Genomic DNA, 18,821 nt, shown 5'->3' with positions numbered 1-18,821 from the left:
TGGAGAGGAGCTTTGTTGAAATGCATGCAAAACATACAGATGAGGTGATCTTTGTGCTGTTAAAAGCTGTTCTCCTTCAACAAAAATTCCTTGGAGAACTTTGGTAAAGCTGAAACAATGGATGTCAGGGACAGGGAAGAGTGTGAGATGACTCATTCACTTTATTTCATCTTTTCCCCTCCTCTCTCTGTTTTGTACGTGCACACTTGGATGCCCACACCTGCCTTTCTTTCACCCTAAGCAGCACGTTTTCAGGAAAAGGATGGACCATTCTTGTCAGATTTTTTGATTTTTGAAATCAGGCTGAGGGCCACTTGAAATTAGTAATGGACTAGTATTGCCTACCCATACATGTTGAGTTTGTATTGAAAACATATTTCATAATTTCACAATTTCAACTTGTATGTCTATTGAAATAACAACATAACATTTGCCAATACAATTGCAGCAAGGCTTGAAGCAGTGCAAATTTAACATGCCATAATCTTAAACTTTTAAACTTTACTGGCAGACCCAGTAAAGAATTAATTAAATCTAAATAAGAAATTTTCAATTACAAGGGAGACTGCTGAAGGACATGCACATTTATGTAGGGCTATTTTTTGGGGAGAAGTTGTTTTCTGTTAATACAACTGTACAAAGATTTGCTTCACATACCTGCTTGTGGAGCTGCTTATATTCATAAACAATTTGCTCATATTTGCAATAGGTGATTATACCTCTGTTAAAGAATAACACAATGAACCATCTCACTTTTTGAAGTTTCTAATATATTGCAGAAACATTATGAAAATACAGCTTGCCACAATGTGGAGAATAACTGAAGTAGCAAACTATAACCTCACTATGAATCTGCAAAATTTCAGGCTAAACCTAATTATACATTGGCTTTTTCCAATCTGTAATTCTCCACTGTTGTGGTTTCACATTCTGTAAGTTGCGTTCCCAACAACATTGGACAATTCCAGATTGGAAAATACTGATTCATAGTTTAGAGTTCATCAGAATTCATTATAAAGCATTCAATGTACACACTGCACTAAATCTGAAGCACTCATCTGAAGTTTTCACTGTTTTGAAATATTCTAAAGGTAGAAATGGACATTTTCATATTGCATGATATTGTGAAACAAACTAATATAGCATCAAGTCTATGCAGTTATATTAATTTACAAAGGACTAGTGGATATAATTATGGACTAATTTTTAAGTTAATAAAGACAATGAGTCACAGGTGAAAAGATTCTGCCTATAAAAAGTAACAACTTGTGTACTGAGTTTTTGCTTTACAAAAATATTGACATAATCCATGAGTTATTCCAGTTTGCACCAATTTTTTGTTAAAAAAAATACTATCAAATTTTGACTTGCACCTTTAATACAACCAAAAGCACCATCAAGGATACTTTTAAGGTAAGAAAAGATACTTCCTAGAATCATGCCCAGATACCTATTTGGAAAACTATTTTTTTTTTACAGTTAGCTGGTTTGTATATAAGGCTAAAGTGTAGTTTAGCTGTACAAAAGTGAACCACAGTAAACTTTGGATTTATGTATTTCCCTTCTTCTTTTGATATACCTATGAGGAGTACTGAAATTTTAGAGTAATTTTGGATGCATTTTTCAGGCATCTTTTGCTTTTTCTTTGCTTTTGCTTTTTCTATTTTCTTCCTTACTGCTTATTAGCTTGTGTTAACTATTAACTTGTTTAAAAAAACAAAACTATACCTAAAAATGAAATATTAGATTAATTTTATTTTATCTACCTAATTAAAGCAAGTTTCATGTTATTAATCAGAAATATATATAGTTGGAAAAATATTGAGCATTAAACTACACATGAAGATCGTATGTTTCAACTAACATTAAAATGGCAAGTAAAATAGCACTTCATCTAGAATAGAATTGGATACTTTTGATCTTATTAGATGCCGTTTCAGATGACAAGAGGTGGGGTAGCATTAAATCCAAGGCTCACTGAAATACATTTTTGTGAAACTGAAACACAATGTTGTATTATGTCTAAGTACAATGAAACAGATTTTACCCTTTTCAAGAAAATCTTGCACATAAGGTAGGTTACTGTAGATTGCACTATTTATAAAGTATATACTGTAGTTTATATGCTTACAAACCAGGGGATATTTTTTGCTTAAACACCATTGACTACAACTGTAGAAGGTACAATGTATTCTTTCCAATTACTTTAGGACATTATCTCCTCTTCAAAACATAATATTATATTAATTTTGTAATTACACAATATTTGGCACTAAAAGGTTATAGCATATTGTGATGCTTTATTCATATATAGTAGATTAAAACACCTATTCTCTTTTGCTGCTGTTCTGAACATAATCTTCACAGGATTCAGTATATGGGATGTATACCTTTTTGGTATTTTTTCCATCTCCCTCCCTCCCTTTTCTTTTCTTTTTTTGTTTTTGCAACTGAAATTTAATCATGATTATCATTTAATTTACATTTTTAATAACCATCTAAACTCTCAATTCTTTTTGAAAGTTGAGGAAGGAGGAAGGAATCATCTGCATAGAATTTCTGTTAAAAAGTACCCTGAAGTTGTACATAAAATATTGATTTCTGTTTAAAAAAAGAAAATAAAATTTAATAAAATAAAAATGAATAGTTTCTTTGATTATAAATAGAATTCTAGATTAGAGAAAAATTACTAATGCCTTGTTCAATGTCTCTCATTTGAAAATGTTTCATGATTTACCTATGCAAGATAACTATATTAATTTCTTTCATAGAAATTAGAATTCATATAACAGTAACATTGCCTTGTATGAATTTAGTTATTCTGACCATTTTTTCTAAACTGCAACTTTATTTTGTAAATAAGTATGCAAACATACTCAGCTTAAAAACATATGCAGGGATTTATCTAAAAAGGAAAAAAAAGAAAACAAAACCCCACTCACTAGTGTGTTGGATGTCACTCATTCAACCCTTCCTGTCTTATTTTTAAATTCCGTATAATGCACTTTAAAATCAGAGTAATCAGACTAAGTCTATTTCTCAGTCAAAAATAATGATTTTTTGAGGTTTTTGTATGCTGCTTCTTTTAGGCTTACTGAGATAGACTGTGGTACAGTGGATCAAATGATAATCATGATGGTAGTCAGACTAAGGACACTGCTATAGCTTCCTGATCTGCTGTAGAATGAAATTAAGTTATTGCCACGGCCCTATTAGTACCCTTTTATTTGGATGCATCATAGCCGTTGCACTGAGTTTTCTGTATTCATTGTATTTATAGAGTTGTTTCATACTCCAATCGCTCCTGTATAAGGGCGTCATCTTTATACTGTAGTCGTGGAGGAGAAGGAGAACATTCAAAAGCTAAAATGGCCTTTCTGAGGCTCCTGTCCAATACATGTCTTTCCCATGCTGGATACCTATTCCTGAATAAATCAATTTTAATGACAGATTCTTCAATCCTTGGTGGTCGGGATGAAGGGGTTGAAGGTGCAGTTGGCCTTACTTGAAAGACAGGTACGCACCCATCTCTCTCAGCAAATTTCTGATCCCGTTCACTTGTGACACTCCGATTATTAGAAATAGACCTTAAAGTACTTGATGCTACTTCAGCAGGAAGAGTGAAGGCAGCTACAGAATCCTCACAAGCACAGCTTGGTGACTGCCCAAATCGTGGTCCATTAGGATGAAAGAAGGCATAGTACATCAGCATAAAAACAATGCCAGTTAAAAAGCTGCTGAACACCACACAAAGTGCCGGTATGGCAAATGCATCAGAAATCATAGGAGCCTTGTATAGATACCAAAGAGCACTCAAGGCGGTGTTTTCCAAAAGGATCACAAAATAATAAATGAAAAGCCTACAACGTGTCCTTCCCTCCTTGACGTTGAACCAACTAAAGATATAAATTATTCCAACAACCATGTCAAACACAATCTCTTCCCATTTAGTAATGCAGAATTCTGTTTCACAATGGACAATCCAGAAAGTCATAATACACCAATGAAGGACTATGAAGATTCCAAAGTATAGTTGAAAAACAGAGGCAAAGAGAGCAAAAGTAATCACCCTGGCTGCGATTGTGAAAAAATGCCAACAAAATTGAATAATTACAGCCATGTAGCTGATAGGTTTCTTGTCATCCCGGGAGTCACGAAGAGCTTTTTGATATGAAGCCAGTGCCCATGCCAAAGATACTAGAGATGCTGCTGCAGTAAGACCTACAGGAAAAGGAAGGGCAATAAATATAGGACATGTCATTAATGAAGATGAACAAAGGAGACTTTTGAAAAAACATGCATAATCTCATTACACTCCTACTAGCAAGGCCCAGCAGTATGTACAATCATGTGTATGTTTTCTTCTAGTGGAAGAAAACAAAGAATTATGCTGGAAGATTGCAATCTGATAAATGACATTTTGTAACAGGAATTTAAAGATGCAGGGGAATTTTTAATTACTGAAAACATTTATTTAACAAACATAACTGTAATGAACTCATTAAAACCTACAAGACAACAATTATTCTACAGGCAGAAACTGTAAGAGCATATCAGCAGTAAGATAACAATATTATATAACAGCATGAAATACAAACACACACACACACATACACACAAACCTCAATCCCCAAAGACTCAGAATTCAGTTAAAAATGCATTATGTTCTACCCTTCAACAGATGAATTGTGGGAGAAGTAGGAAATTTTATGGAAAACATCTGAAGATGAAAATTTGTTCATATTTCAGCACGGGCATTAACTTAGCAAAATTCCAAGTTCTGATGGCCTACCTTATTCTGATGGTGTTATTAAATTCAATCCATATTACTTTTTTGTGAGAGGAAACAGATTCAGTTTAGTGATAAGAAATTCCTCCTACCTGTGCAAGTAAAATGCTTTCTTTTATAAATTCAAATCCAATGTCCTAGCAATCGTGGACAATACAATATATTTAGTATTTGGTTAAGATGCAGAAAAATCAAAATAATAATGGACTGGCATATGTATATACCAGAAATATATTGAACACAGAATAAACATTTGGAAAGATCTAATCCAACTTGCTACTCAGTGCAGGAATTCAAGATGAACGTCCTAATAAATGGTTGTCTAGTATCTGTCACTTTTCGGGCCTGGTGATTCTATTATTTCTACAGTTGAGAAGTTTTTTCTAATATTCAGTCATAATCTACATTCTTATAATCATTATTTCATATTCTATATTCTGCAATGTGTAAGAGTAGATCTTGTCTTTCTTCCAGCAACATCTTTTCAGGTATTTGAAGAAAGCTATTATTCGGACACCCTCAGTGATCTTTTCTCAAGGCTAAAACATAAGATCCTCCAGTCTCTTTTCATAGGATTTCTAGTTTTGATCTTCCTAATTTCCCATCTCTGAAACTATTACAATTTCTCTGATTTCTCCTGAAAGTGCAGTACACAAAACATTATGTCCCAGAGCAAACCAAAGCACAATAAGCTAGAATGGTTTGGGAATTATGTTTTTTTTCATGAGACCTGAATTTGCCTTTTTTACAGTTATATGGCTCACTGGCTCATATTTGTGCTCAACTACCATTCTTGTACCTTTTTCTAAGTAATATTAAGGAGTTTGCTTATAACTGTACCTTTATTTAGTCATTTAAAGGAATTCCTACCTATCGTGTGTGCCATAATCCATATGTTACTCTTGCCATCAAATCCTAGTTTCATTTGCTCTGAATGATAATTGTATTTATCATTGTTTGCTTGTTTGCCTTGATTTCCTTTAAGCTTAAGATTTCTAGCATTAATCATTAATTTTTCCAAGTCTCTTGCCTTCATTCTTTTTAGTATCAGAAGGAGAGAAAGAGAAAAACTCTCAGGCTTTCATGATTGATGTCATCTCTTTAAGATGCACTACAAGAAATTCTAGAATTCTTTTGATATAGTCTATAATAACCAAATCTTTTTATGTATACTATGATTTCCAAGAATTATATTGGAATGTTTTACTTTTTAATTTCTTTTTGAATTAATTTTATGGCCAGTCAGGCTGAATATAAGAACACCTCTGTTGAAATATTCTGTTATTCTGCAAGGCAGTTCTGATTAAAGATATATATAGGAGAGCAAAAAAGTTGCTCAGGTTGTGAGTTTTCCCAAAAAGAACTGTAGGATTTTTCTTTTTCTCTTCCCTCATCCCCAATCCTACCACAGTCCCAAGTAGTTGCTATTTTCCCAGAAAAGGGAAAGTATGGCTATCCAAAAATCTTGGAAGGATGTACTAAAAAGTGACATGGCAAAGCAGCTTAAATTAGTGTTGCTATTGTTTTTTGTTAAAATTCAAACAACCATGCAGACACTGAAGTACTAAAAAGTTGCATGAGTATTTTTTTAAGAAAAGGACTGTTTTTGCTAACCGGTAGGGTATATATCACTTACATGTAATTTATTAAAACAGAAACAAAGATATATTCACACAATTTACAATATATATAATCCACTAGGTGGCACTGCAGCACAATTTAATGTTTTTTTTTTTGTCTATTTTGCTTTTGGCAGTAATTTGTTAGCTACCCTATTAATAGGTCTAAATGAATAGGACATAATAATAAAGTTTCTTTAAAATTGTGAAAGCAACGTATGTTTTCTTAATTAAAATTCTTGTATGTAGAATTTTCAAGCACGACTCATATATGGATACATGTGGTTGAGAAAATGGTTGCACAGCAGGTTTAGAGAGCCTTGGAAAGAGGATTACCCGAATTTTTTCAATAGATATGAAGACCTAAATATGGCACAGAAACAGCATTTATCACACTTCTGGATGAACTCTGGTGAGGATGGGATTGGATTGTGTACCATACTTGCTCTGCAGTTCTCTGCAGCTTTCAATATTATCGACCACGCTATCCTTTTGGACTGGCTCAGGGGATTAAGGATGGGGGGCACAGTGTTCTGGTAGTTGGCATCTTTTTTCCAGTGTTGATCCAGTCATTATTGCTGTTGGGTGGAGAAATCCCATCTTTGGTCCCTGCCATGTGGGGTTCTGCAAGGTTTGGTGCATTCTCCTAGTCCACATCTAACATGAAGCGGGTGAGCTTATTTGCCTTCATGGGTGAGGTATCATCGATACTTTAATGATACTCAGTTATACATCTTTGCCCTTGATAACTTAAGCAGTGCTATGAATATCTACATGTGTGGAGTCTCTGAGGGTCAGATGGGAAACAACAGACTAAACCCTGAGTGATTGATTATAGGGCTTTTGTCTCCCAGTTCTAGGCCTATGCCATTTTTGGTGCAGAATGGGTTTGCACTGTCCAGACAGAACCAATGCACAATCTGGGAGATCTTCTCAAAGAGTAGGTGGCAGTTGGACCTTTTGCACATCTTTGTGTTATGTACTATTTGTGCCCTTCCTAAATCAGAGAGCTCTTTTCACAGTCGCACTCATTCTAGTCACTGCCCAATTGTACCACTATAATGCGCTTGACATAGGGTGCCGTGGAAGTATATCTGGAAGCTTCCTCTGATGCAAAATGTAATAGTGCAGACAGTTATGTGTGCTTCTAGAACAGCACAGGTTATACTTCTCTTCCGCAAGATGCATTGGTTGTCAGTTTGCTTCCAGGTCAAGTTCAAGGTGCTGATTTCGCCAATAATTTTATTAACTATTATATTATAGAAGTAAAACTTATACAATTACACAATAAAAAAGTATATTAAAAAGAGGAAGAAAAAATATGCTGATTTTAAGCTTTAAAGCCCTTCATGGCATTGGGTCAGGTTATCTGAGGGCTGCCTCTTCTCGATTATATCTGCCCATCCCACCAGAATTGGTAGAGGAGGCGTGTTGTGGGTGCTGTCTGTTAGGGAGCTATATTTGGCAAGTCCCAGGCATGTGCTATGAAATTACACTTGGCAGGTCCCTTCTGTGCCATGGCACCCACTTTATGAAACATTCTTTCCCTTGAAGTGAGGTTAGCTCCATCCCTATTAATTCTTCAGAAATCCCTCAAGACCTAGCTGTATGGTCACGCCTGAGGAACCCAGGCGACTAATGAAATCCTGAGATGGCTCCATGGTTAATATCCACTCTATTTTTTATGTTCTTTTTTTACATTTTAACAATGTAAAAACATTTATATAGGTTTTTTTACTTAATTAATTGTTTTATGCCAACCAGAGTTTTTTGTCAGATGGCCAGCTATATAAATTTGATAAATAAGCAAATATACTCAACCACATAAAAGTGGTCAAAAATCTTATTTACATAAATGTCATGGTTGCATGGCTGCAGCCATTTTTTCTTCTCATTCTAGGTTGCCACATAGAACGGAGGGAGGGGGGTTGCCCAGGTGCTTTGTTAGTCAAAATAATCTTCTGTCCCATGGGAACCAAGGTCATCTACTGCTCCTGTGCCTAGGGACTGGGTGTTGCATAAAAAAGCCTGCCAAATGAGTATATTGGGGAACGTAGTTGGTTGCATAATTTTGTGGGTGAGACAGTAAACTTTGTAATTGGGCAATTGTTACGTGTATTCAGACTTGGTTTCACTTTTGATTATGCCAATACTTTGTAACTAATAAACATGTTCTTTGAGGAATTTTCAAGCCTCGGAGTTCTGCTTTATTCATCTCTGCCAGAACTATGATATAAATTTATTTATGGCAGAGAAAGGAGTATTATTGGGAAAATAGCACAGAGTGGAAAAAAATAATAAAAGGGAAGCTAAGGGTCAGTGAGAATATTTAGAGTGTTTTAAAACTATACTTTTCCACCTGTCTATTAATCTTCTCATTTAATATGTGTATTCTACACTTTCTAATCCAGTGGTTCTGAACCTATGGGTCGCGACCCCATTTGGGGTCGATCGACCATTTCACAGGGGTCACCAAGCAAAGCTGTCCGTCGTTTTTTTCCCCTTTTCCGGCGGGTGCCTTATCTGTCTTGGGCTAGGCCAGCTGGTGGCCCAGCCGGTGGTCGGCCTGCTCCGTCTCTGCCACTTGCCAGCTACGCCTCGGCCGGCGCAGGGGGTGGCACTACGCATGCGCGGCGCTCCCAGGCAGGGAAAGTCCTCGACTTACGATCGGTTGGGTAGTCCTCAACTTATGATCGGTTTAGTCCTCGACTTACGACTGATTTAGTCCTCGACTTATGACCAGTTGGGGGTCGCAGCATTAAAAAGGTTGAGAACCACTGTTCTAATCCATGTAGAATGGCTCAAATTGATAACAACATTTCAGTCAAAATACAGTTAAAACAACTAAATAATTGGAAGAAGCAATAGTGCAACATAGCATTGGGATCTTAAAGAATAAATCTGAGTATGCAATTGAGAAATAAATGCCAACCATACAGCTTTTTAGAAATACCTAGATATAGACATAGAAATTAATCTTTCTTTTTCATTCACAAGAATTGTGCAATTCTTTTATATTCCACCCCTTGTTTAAGCAGATTAAATTGGTTATCTATTTGTAACAGAGCCTTGTAATAGACCATTCAATTATTCAAATTTTCTTGTTCATTGTAATAATTGTTCACTATTGAAAATCTTATTTCATAAACTTATTATATACATCAAGTATTATGTAAAGCCATATGAATCAGAGAGACTCTACAGTTATTTTTTTTAAAAAATTGAAGGGAGGTTATTTAGCATTTAAAATGTTAAGATATTTTTATATCCATATTTTCTAAAGTTCAACTGTGATTCTTTCTCTCAGAAATAAGGATTTATTTTAATATAATGTTCTTGTTTTATGTCATTGAAGTACCTCAAATTTATCCTTACCATGTGATCCTAAAGTAAAACATTCTCATTCCAAAATTTCAATGAATATAAGTCAGGATATTAAAAAGGTTTTATGGTTCAGACAATAAAGGTCAAAGTATATGCAATATCAGATGTATTACTTTTTATGATTCAATGCTATATAAATCCTGGAAATATCATAGCACACATTTACATGTTTGTTTGCATAAGAATACCACAGCAGATATTCAGCTTCTGTGATATAGAAAGCTTCACGGTGCATGTCCAAGGTTGTAAAGGCCAAGTGCATGAACCAGGCTTTCTACTTTTGTGATGCCATATTATGGCGTTCGTTTTAAGTTCAACATCTCATCACTATGTTCCTTTCCAGTAAAGAGACAAATCTACCTTTATTATTGTTCTGAAAGTTCAAAGAATTCAAAAGAATTATTTAAAACCAATCTAGATTTATACAAGTATCTTGAAAGGTATTGCCTTAAAATTATCATTATTGTTACTTTTAGAAATCAAATCTGGAGCAAGCTATTTCATATACCAATTTAGCAAGCATTAGTATCCTTCTTTATGTTTGCTTTTCGACATCTGCTTAGAAGCAAGAGCTCAGTACCTATTAATTAATTAATATCAGAAATTGATTAAAATAAATTATATCCAGAATCCAGTTATAGCAAATTTGCTTCTATAGCATCCAAAGCGTATGATTCTCACCAAAATAAATAAATAAAAATGAGTGGGATGGGGTAAAATGCAATTCACATTATAAGTTGTTTAAGAAAGAGAGTGGAAAGGGGAAGAAAGAGATGATGATTGATGAAGATGAAGATAATGACAACAAAGATGATTAGGTTTTTATTCTGCTTATTTATTTGGTCAACTCATAGGTGGTGAGCATAGCTAATACTTCTTCTTCCTCCTACAGTATTTTCCCCACAACAATAACCCTGTGAGGCAAGTTGGGTTGAGAGATGTGACTAGCTCAATGTTACCCAGCTGGCTTTCATAGCTAAGGGAGACCCTACTTCCTGCTGTTTTTTAGGCAAACACCTTCGCACTACACCCAGTGAAACTGAAGAGAATAGATTTTATTTTCCTAATACTTACTGAAATGTCATGCAACCATGTTTTTAAAATTTTATAAAAATATGCATCCCAGGGAGCATTTGATATCAACCCCCAAGCACCTTCCAATTTCAACTTCTTCTGGAGATGTCTAGACTCTGGATCAAAGTTATATGCCTTACATGGAAACTACCCAAAATTTCTAGACAGCACTAACTTCTAAAGCAGGAGACCCCAAGTCCCAGGCTGCAGTCCACTACTGGGCTGTGACCTATTAAAAAATGGATTGCATGAGTGGCTGGCTGGTGTGTGTGTGCATGTGCAGCTCTACTTGCACAAGTATTGGGCCAATGGGCACTTGCACATGTGCGTGCTGGCTTGCCGTTTGCACAAGTAAAGCTGTGCATGTGTGTGCCAGCCTCCACTTGAGCAAGGGCTGTGTGCACATGCACATGTGCATGCTGGCCTGCCACTTGCATGGCCCAGTTCCCCTCTTTCTCCCCAGATGAGCAGCCAAGCCACAATGGTTGGGGACTGCTGTTCTAAAATGTGGCTTTATCATCCTATATACTTCTATAATTTCCATTTAATTTCCTTTGGCTTTGGTAACATAGTTTTATATATTCAGATTCTGATGTACCTTAGATTAGATATTTGATTTGATGTAAAACTCAATCTGACAATATTTGAACTACTTTTTGACAATATATACAGCCAACTGTATGTTTACTCAAATTTACTCAATTGTTTAATGCAAGTCCAAATGTTTAATTTATATTGCAGTGTGTATCTGGCAACATTTCTTATTCGTACTGTTAGATATGAAGATGACCACTTACTGCAATGGAGAAATAGTGCCGATTATAAGATTTGTTTCTCACTCTTTGATGTTGAATAGAATCTTGCATATAGGATAAATACAATTAGATCAAATCACATTTTAACATATATCAGATAAACCTGATAAACTTTCCCTTAAGTTTCATGTCTACATATTGGAATTTTAAAATTTATATCTAGTGAGCCACTTGATGGCTTCTTTTCCTAGTAGGCTGTAATGCATAATGTCAACTATTACATCACATGTGTGTTTCATATTTAAACATAATTTAGTGCCAGCTTTTACATATGTATAGAAACATGGAGACTTCACCAAATGTTATTTACAATATAATAAAAATACAGTATTTTTAATTGCTACTTTATTTATGGAATAAATAATATTCTGGATAAGAAGCCAAGTTTTCACTTGAATTCTACTTGCTTGTCTGATTCAATATACCACCACCACCACCACCACCACAATAACAATAACAATTAGTGTTTCAAGTCAGTTCTGAGTCATGGCAACTGTTCTCTGAAGCTTTTGTGGTAGAAATTTTTGGAAGTGACTTGCCATTCTTCTTAGTGCTGAGAGAGAGAGAGAGAGAGAGAGGGAGGGAGGGAGGGAGGGAGGGAGAGAGAGAGAGAGAGAGAGAGAATGATGGGCCTAAAGTCACCCAGCTGGCTTCATGGTTAAGGCAAGACTAAAACTCAGTCTCCTGATTTCCAATCTGATGTCTTAACTAGTACACAAAACTGGGCCTCTTCAATATATATGTAAGTCAGATTAAATAAAAAAAACAAAAACAAGCAGGGCTTCTATCATAGCACAAGTACCCAAAAATATAAATACTTCTATCTCTAATATGAATGAGCAATCCTTCAAGGCAGCAAGGATTGCTACTGTTGGACAGTTCTTTGCAACTAATGGGCTTTGCTTCATGGCCAGATATTTAATGGTGACATTTGAGGCTGATAAAGATTTCATACAGAACTTGGAATTGTCCTCAGTTCTCTGTAACAAACTATGACTCATATAAAGGCAAAACAGGAACTCAGAACAGAAATCAGAAGCCTGGAAAGCTCTCCATTTGGATGAAGTTACAGTAGGGGAGTGTCTTCTAAATTTGACATTATCTCACCAGCTATATTCCTTAAATTTCCTTCCTAGAATCTATATCTCATAGCATGCCATTTAAATCATTTAGTTGAAACATCAAAAGCAATCTGATCTCCTGGCATATCTTGGAACATTTTTTCAGATTACAAATATATTCTCATGTGCAATGACTAGGTGAGGATCTCTGAGATTTTATGATGAATAATGAAATTAGCTAAGCAAAGATCAAGTGCATAAAACTGGCAGATGTCTTTTCACAAATTGGTGCCCATCCCCTCATGCACCATGAAAAACAGCTAGAAATATAATACAAGATTGAGAACAAATTACAACAGTATATGTTGAAAGAGTATATGAATAGTACTTCTCTCCCCCCAAACACACACACACATACACACACAAACACACACACACACTGCACACACAAACAAACACACACACACAGGTTAGGCCCAAGTTTAATATATTCAGTATGGTCAGAAATATCTGACATTTATCGACATTATGTGTACCTAGTCTATACATGCATGACTAGGAACCATTTCTTCTCAAATTTTGTAGCAATTTCTACTTTATATAAATGCTCAAAATACTTAGAATTATAACTGTATAAGTTGATTCATATAACGACTACAAAATTAATTATTAATGCTGCCATCTGAAATAGCATTACTTCAGATGGCAGCATTGCTCTACTTATTTTTTTTAACCACAGATTTTATATATATATATATTTGAAAGCCAATCCAGCCAGGTTCAGCTGGTGCAGAAAGCGGCTGCATAAACCATATAGGGTGTCCAAAGAAAGGCACACATAACACCTTTGCTCTGCAAACTGCACTGGGTGCCAGTTTGTTTCTGGGTGAAATTCAATGTATTGGTCATCACCTATGAAAGCCCTACATGGTATAGGGCCAGGCTACTTACGGAACCAGCTTCACCCCATCACATCAGCCCATCCCACTTGTTCTGGCAGGGAAGATATGCTGCAGACTCTGTCGGTCAAAGAATATTTAAAAAGCCTTCTCTGCCGCTATTCTGCATTGTAGAACATCCTGTTCTTAGAAATGAGGAAAGCCCCAAATCTCTTGGTCTTCTGCAAAGGGATTAAAACTTGGCTCTGCGGCCTTGCCTGGGGAACACACAGGCCACCACAACCATGGGGTTAACCGGCCCTATTAGAACCCACATCTATATTAACAACTGCTAATCCCCATCTTGGAATTTTTCACCTTTTAAAATTTTATAATATTTTTTTTATCATTTTAAAACTTTTAAATTTTAAATTAATATTAATTTAATGTTAATTTTATTGATTATGTTGTACACCACCCAAAGCCCCTTTCTGAGGGAAATGGGCAGTTAAGAAATATGAAACGTAAATAAATACATAGTTTAATTTTATTTCTGCATTTATTGACTTTTTATCTCCCCCTGTTCCTTATGTTTTCCAAAAGGGGAGATATTTCAGTGGATGAATTGGAGAAGCCTGAAAATGAATATTGAAATATTTAGGACTTTATTATACTATATATAAAGCTCCAAAATACTCATCAACTAAATTTCAATATGATCCAAACAGGCTTACAGTAGCCAAGTGCTGTGAAACATCAAGGAAAAGCTGACAACATTCCTCCAAATAAATACTGTTATTTTGTTTATTGTGATTTACAAGAAGAAAAGTTAGATATATTTTTTTTTAACTATCCTGTTGTATGAGGCAAACATATTTATTATACATGCTGAAATTGCTTTTGTTCATTTTTGTGTAATGGAATATCTCCCTTTTTTTTACATGCACAAAGAGGAAAATATGTCAGTTTTGTTCTTGAATAACATGTTTGTCATTTCTGTAGACATTAGTTCTTACTGATTTATTATGTATCATAAATATAATATCAAATTTCTTCATGGGATTTGCTTAGCTATTTTAGCTTCCCTCTTTGGATGACATGATTTTAGTATGAATAATATACAGCCTGGTGGTTGGGGAAAAAATGATGATGCAGAAACAATAGCTTTAATTTCCTCTTTCCTTTTCCTCTCAATGTATGAGATTAAAATATAGAAGCCTAAGCTTCAGACTCTCTGTTTCCTTCATCTCTATTAAGAAGACATTTTCTAAACATCCCAAACAAACAGATGTTAAATGTGATTGAACACTAACTAGGAATTAAAATGCTGACGAACCCATACTCTTGGCAACACTTAGCAGAGCTTGTTGTCTGCAATCAGCTTTGCATTGTAAGGTTCTGGCTGTCATTTCTTTGATTTTAAGCTAACAAATGTTTTGATATCAGTTCAGTTCTTTCCATTATATGTCCTCTGAACTCCCATCTGGAGCCAATGAATGAAGAGTCAATAAAGATTTTTCTCCATTCACTTACATAATAGTAATCTGAAGCAATGCCACTCTTTTAAAGACATCATCTACAGCAGGTGCCCAGAGATGTAAAGAATATGGCTACACATGGCTCATAATCTTTATTGACATTTTCTTTGATAGCCTTTATTATGGTGCAAAATCCTAGTGAAAATAAAATTAAAACCGCATTTTCAAAGAAAAGACCAAGCTTTTCCCTTTATTCTGTTGGATCTTTGTTACAGAGACAGATCACATTTAAAAAGAAAAATAGAATGTAAATGGAAAACAAAATTGTTTCTTACAGAAACAGAAAAAAGTATAGTTTTTTTTAAAGTAAGAAATTAAGCACTGTTTAGACAAAACATTGGTAAGTAAAAGTTTTGAAGTCTGAATATGAATGCAATTTAAAGAGGTTTATCTTAAGCGTTATCAGTCCTACGTCGTCATCATCTTCTTCTTCTTCTTCTTCTTCTTCTTCTTCTTCTTCTTCTTCTTCTTCTTCTTCTTCTTCTTCTTCTTCTTCTTCTTCTTCTTCTTCTTCTTCTTCTTCTTCTTCTCCTCCTCCTCCTCCTCCTCCTCCTCCTCCTCCTCCTCATCATCATCTTGTGTCTCAACTATTGCAGCTTGCTCTATAGAGGGCTGCTCTTGAAAACCACTTGGAAGCTTCATGCAGCAGCCAACAGTTGGCAAAATTTGCTCATGTAAATTAAGGAGGCTTTTATGGCTATCAGTAAGTTTCCAATTCAAGGGAGAAAGTGGTTAAAGTCATATATATTGTAGATCAGAGTCTGGATAGCTCTGCTATTTCAAAGCGAAGAGATAGGTAGTTTATTATATCTGTTTTTCATCTATATTCCTTGGTCAGTAAAAATTACAGATATCAGTTACACAAAATTTAATCACATTAGGATTCAATATCTGCTCACAGTTAAGTAGTTTTTATGCTTTTGTACTGCACAGAAGGAATCTTCAATTTCTTAATGTATTGGTCTTTGAATCTGAAATAAAGTTGCACCTACTCCCTTAGTGTATGACTGGAACCCCTTTTTATCAGATCTATCTTACTTGAAAATTAATCCAAAGAGGAACCAGATGGTTCCTCTGTACTTGCACTTCACTGAATATATGTTCTCTTGTTGGCAATATATACTGTCCCAGAAGACATAATGTCTTTGAAGATGGATCTCATTAATAGAGAGAGACACATGGCATTCAGAAATGTATGTATATTTTATGCCAAACTTCCTCCAAAACCAGTTATTAAATGAGAAAACCAGTTCTAACTTATCACCTTTACAAATTTAACTTACAAATATTTTGAAACAGCCTCCTCAGGATCTCAAAGAATAAAGCAGCATTTTTAAGACAATAGTTTGAAGATAAAAAAGCAGCTGGTACCAAGGAAGACGATTCTACTTCAAAGAATTCTTCTGGGAAGGAAAGAATTCCTGCCTTTACATAGAAGAAGCAGTGATGGGTGAGGCTGATCAGAGACCCCAAGTAGCAATCCATCATCCAGACAGCCTTTCAAGAGAAGCCTTTCTGGGGAACACATTTTGTAATGTGATGGAGAGAGATTCCGAAGAAAGCCTATTGACAAATATCACTTTCTGTTCATCCATGTGGAAATAAATGATCCAAGCAGACATAGTCTGGAAGACACTGCAAGGGACTATAAGGAATTGGGCAGGGATAAAAACACTGACAGTACATGTATTACATTTATCGTGGGTACATTTATTTCCTTCCTGTTGAAAGCTCCAGGAAGAAAGAAAAATAATAAAATAATGGCAACAACAGACTACACTGATGGTGCCGATAAAGCAGTTTGGATGCAACAAATGCCAAAAATAATTTTAGAAACTTTCTTTCAACATGTAAGAAGTAAGAAAAAAAGTCAGGGAAATGATCAGTCCACTAATGGGATGGCAAGTAGTTGATGGATAGCAGGGAGAAAGTGGAACTGCTTAATACATTCTTTGCATCTCTTTAGACCTGCAGTTCTCAATCTGTGGGTCACAATCCTTTTGGGGGTTGAACGACCCTTTCACAGGGGTCGCCAAGCCCCTCCCCATTGTCCGGACTACACTGGGGCGGGAGCTTCTCGCCGACCATTGGAGGGCAGGTGGGGCAACTCTGCCCCAAAGCACTCCCAGTCATGCCAATCCAAAGGCGGGATATTGGGGGGGCTCCCGTCCCATCCCATCGCAGCCCTCGAGTGTCTCTGCCTGAGCGGCCCTCAGTAGCTCACCCACAGGCTTCCAGGGCGACCATGATGCCTTCCAGCTCATCCGGGGCCCCATCGGTGCCCGCCTCCTCCGGCTCCGTCCCCCGCGGCAGTGACGCCCGCTACTTCGCCTTGCCACTTCCCGTCGCGCTGGTCCGAGAGGGCAGCGGGGCTGTGCAGAGCAAGCGAGGGAGCCTCCTTCCCTCTGAGCTTGGCAAGCCAGCCTCGCCCTTTTTGCTCCCCAGGCTATGATTCTGCCTTTTATTGCCACTGGGGGAGACAGACCAACCCCCACCCCCACCTTTATTGCCGCTGACTGAAGAAAGTGGCAGGTGAGAGCCGCCGCTCGCCCGGGGAAGCCGGCATGCTTAAGAGACGAGTGGGCCGCTCGCTCGCTCGCACCAGCCAGCTGGCTGGCCGGCCAGCCTACTTGCCCTTGCTTTACTTGGCAGCTAGAGAGGCTCGGAACTTTCATGGAAAGCGTCCCAGGTTCTCCTCCAACTTTTGTAGGCTGGCTGGGCCGCCCAAGCCTCCCAGACTGCTCATACCCAGTCAATAACCTCCACAACAGAGGGTCAGAACTGGTCAAAAGTTTTGCACCTCTAAATCGATCCCTGATCGGACAGGGAGGGAGGGAGGGAGGAAGAGAGGGAGAGAAAGAGAGAGGGAGAGAAAGAGAGGGAGAAAGATAGGGAGAAAGAAAGAGGGAGAAAGAGAAAGAGGAAGGGAGAGAGAGAGAGGGAGAGAAAGGGAAAGAGAGAAAGAGCGGAGAGAGAAATAGAGAGAGAAAGGGAGAGAGAGAGAGAGAGAGAGAGAGAAAGAGGGAGGGAGGGAGAGATTAAATTAGTAACATGGTTCTTAAGTGAATCTGGTTTCCCCACTAACTTTGCTAGTCAGAAGGTTGCAAAAGGTGATCACATGACCCTGGAAAATGTGTTTGTGTATGTGTGTGTGTTGTAGGGCAAGGGGAGAAGAGAAAAGGTCAGGTTTCCCTTCAGAGCCATAGGTGGAGCAGCTGAAGGTGTGATTCGGCACCCATGCTTCAAGACAAAATTTCATTTATTTGTAATTAGAAATAAATATTTCACAATATATAATTATATATTGTTTTTGTGATTAATCACTTCACTTTAATTATGTTCAATTTGTAACAATGAAAATACATCCTGCATATCAGATATTTACATTATGATTCATAACAGTAGCAAAATTAGTTATGAAGTAGCAACGAAAATAATTTTATGGTTAGGGGTCACCACAACATGAGGAACTGTATTAAAGGGTCGCAGCATTAGGAAGGTTGAGAACCACTGCTTTAGAAAAAAGGAAAAAAAATAATTCAACCTATCAACAGTAGAAGACAGAATAGGGATACAAGTCAAAATAGGCGAACAAGAAAAAATGATAAAAAGACACTCTAGACCAGTGGTTCTCAACGTTTGTGTGACGGCAACCCCGTCACA

General features: G+C 36.6%; 1 protein-coding gene across 1 annotated transcript in view; it reads right to left on the bottom strand.

Moving 5' to 3' along the window:
• Window positions 1-2,270: 2,270 nt before the first annotated feature.
• XKR4 (XK related 4) overlaps window positions 2,271-18,821 on the bottom strand; it is a 69,340-nt gene continuing 52,789 nt past the window's right edge. The window contains exon 3 of the mRNA XM_039351399.1: window positions 2,271-4,221. Within this exon, the coding sequence (XP_039207333.1) occupies window positions 3,275-4,221 (947 nt within the window). The 3' untranslated portion in view covers window positions 2,271-3,274. The remainder of the gene's footprint in view (window positions 4,222-18,821) is intronic.

This window comes from Crotalus tigris, unplaced genomic scaffold (assembly GCF_016545835.1).
Source record: "Crotalus tigris isolate CLP2741 ecotype Arizona unplaced genomic scaffold, ASM1654583v1 scf7180000018371.15429387391:27106975, whole genome shotgun sequence".
NCBI lineage: Eukaryota > Metazoa > Chordata > Lepidosauria > Squamata > Viperidae > Crotalus > Crotalus tigris.
This window is presented reverse-complemented; position numbering and strand designations above follow the sequence as displayed.